Here is a 2,057-nt window from a genome sequence, read left to right as displayed (position 1 = left end):
AGGAAAGAAGTTATTCAGATTTGAACCAAGTTTGAAACAAAAGGAGACCCATTGGACTTCTCTGCTAACCATAGCACCTACATTCCATGTCTGGTTAGGGAGTGGTAACACCAGCCTTGCTACATAATCTTATTCCTGGAATGGAACCCAGTGACCACATCTACCTTCCAGGGCCCTGGGTTCTCCTCCTACAGAGAAGAAAACTTTGAGCCCCAAGCATTTCCTTCTATCACCTTCTCCTCTGGCTGCCAAGAGAAAAGGGAGTGCCAACTACCCACCTATTTAGCCAAGCCCATAGTGACTGTTAACTTAAGCACCCAACACACTGACAAGGAAAACCCAGCTAAAAGATACACAAATATCTGCCCTTAATGCCTCATCCTGGTTGATTGCCAGAGTTCTGCAGTTTTAATGCAATGAGGATTCTGCACAAAATTTGAACAACATTAGGAAAACTGACATCTAAAGAGTGATGTACAGTAAGAAAAGTGTTTCAATGATGTAACATTTATTTACAAGCCTTTATTTGAAATCAGGACATAAAAAAGAGTTGTCTTGGGGTGGAGGGAGGATGTAAGATGAGGGAGCCAGAACATGTAGGCACACCATTAATGAACGAGATCATTGCCCATACTTTATGTAGAGTGTTGAACCATAAAAACTTATAAATACATAATTGGTAATAAAAAATCCAATATGGCATCATAAACAAGATTGAAGACTAAGCCTTCCCAGCACTTGGCTCAGATGTCTCATTTGCCATCTTTCTACCTGCTCTATTCCTCCGGGGCTTGCCATCCCTCAGGAAATTACGGCTCTGCTGAGTAAAAATGGCAGTACAATCTTTATTACTCCATCTCTAGCAACCTGGGGTATGGATAATGGAGGAACAGAGATTGCACAGGGCCAGACCTGTTGACTGAGGGCAAGAGCTAAGCAAAAAAGCAGCTTTTTCCTCTGGCATCTTCTGGAGGATCGGGAGACACCTGGTGACATGGCCGGGTGCTCAAGTTTGTGTGTATCAATGTACACATTTATTTGAAAAGAAACAGTGATAATAATATCCCTGATGCTCATTCACTATTTCTCTGAATAGTCTCAGTGGCAGTACCATTAACTTTCAATTACCAATATTGGTTTGGGGCCTTTTCTCCTCAGTTTTGTCAAGCTGGGTGGACCCTACTTCTTGGCTTTATAGCTATGCTAGGATGGAATTCAGTTTAGTTCAGAGAAACTGTAAGAGATAAAAGAAAGAGAGTATCTGTACTCCAGGGTCAGTTATAAATTTTAATCAAATTCTCCACAATTTGGGATTTTTTCACTTTCCAGTTAGTATAGATAATCAAGAGTTTACTACAGAGATGAAAGGGTAGATACAGATAATAGAAGTAAATAAACACAATGAAAATAAGTATGTCCTTCTTTAGATGGACTCTGGTCTCAAAGCTCCATAGGATTTACAACTTAGAGCCACTAACTAACCAGCTCATCAGAGAATGACCTGTCAGCACTGCCAAGATTTTCTTTAATGAGGTATCACTCTGGTATTGGCATCTGGGGAATTGTTTGCCCATGGTGAGTTGGCACATAGTGGTGTCCAGGTCTGGGTTCCTAGAGCAGCTTATGCCAAGATTCTGTCCATACTTGCAGCTGGAGGCTTTGGGGGCTCCATGAATCACTTCCATGGAACCATGGATGAAGTTGTAGCTTAACCTGCATGACTCATTAACTTCTGAAACTTTTCTCCAGGCCACCAAGTCATTGCAGTACTCTTTGTCATTACCTGGACTGTCTCCTTTGGCGAAGGTATAATGTAATCTTCCGAAGGTCAACAATGAGGAAGACAAGATACCCCTGGACAAACTGAGGCTGGTATTTTTATAGAACAGAGTCAAGTTCATTAATACCTCAAGAGTCTGTTTTTCTTGGTCACTGTTTGCCAAGTCATACTTCATCTCTCCCCTTGAAGATTCCTCTTTAATTATCTCCATTATGCTTTCTGAAGCTCCTGTGAGAACCAAACCTAGGCTGAGTAGCAGCAGAGAGAAGGTCTCCAT

At 41.6% G+C, this 2,057-nt stretch overlaps 1 protein-coding gene across 1 annotated transcript; it reads right to left on the bottom strand.

The window, feature by feature from the left end:
* Positions 1-1,457: 1,457 nt before the first annotated feature.
* Positions 1,458-2,057, bottom strand: RNASE11 (ribonuclease A family member 11 (inactive)). Its single transcript, XM_059179607.1, has one exon. The coding sequence runs from the start codon at positions 2,055-2,057 to the stop codon at positions 1,458-1,460; it is 600 nt and encodes a 199-aa protein (XP_059035590.1).

The sequence above is a fragment of the Mustela lutreola genome, chromosome 7 (genome assembly GCF_030435805.1).
Source record: "Mustela lutreola isolate mMusLut2 chromosome 7, mMusLut2.pri, whole genome shotgun sequence".
In the NCBI taxonomy this organism is placed as follows: Eukaryota; Metazoa; Chordata; class Mammalia; order Carnivora; family Mustelidae; genus Mustela; species Mustela lutreola.
This window is presented reverse-complemented; position numbering and strand designations above follow the sequence as displayed.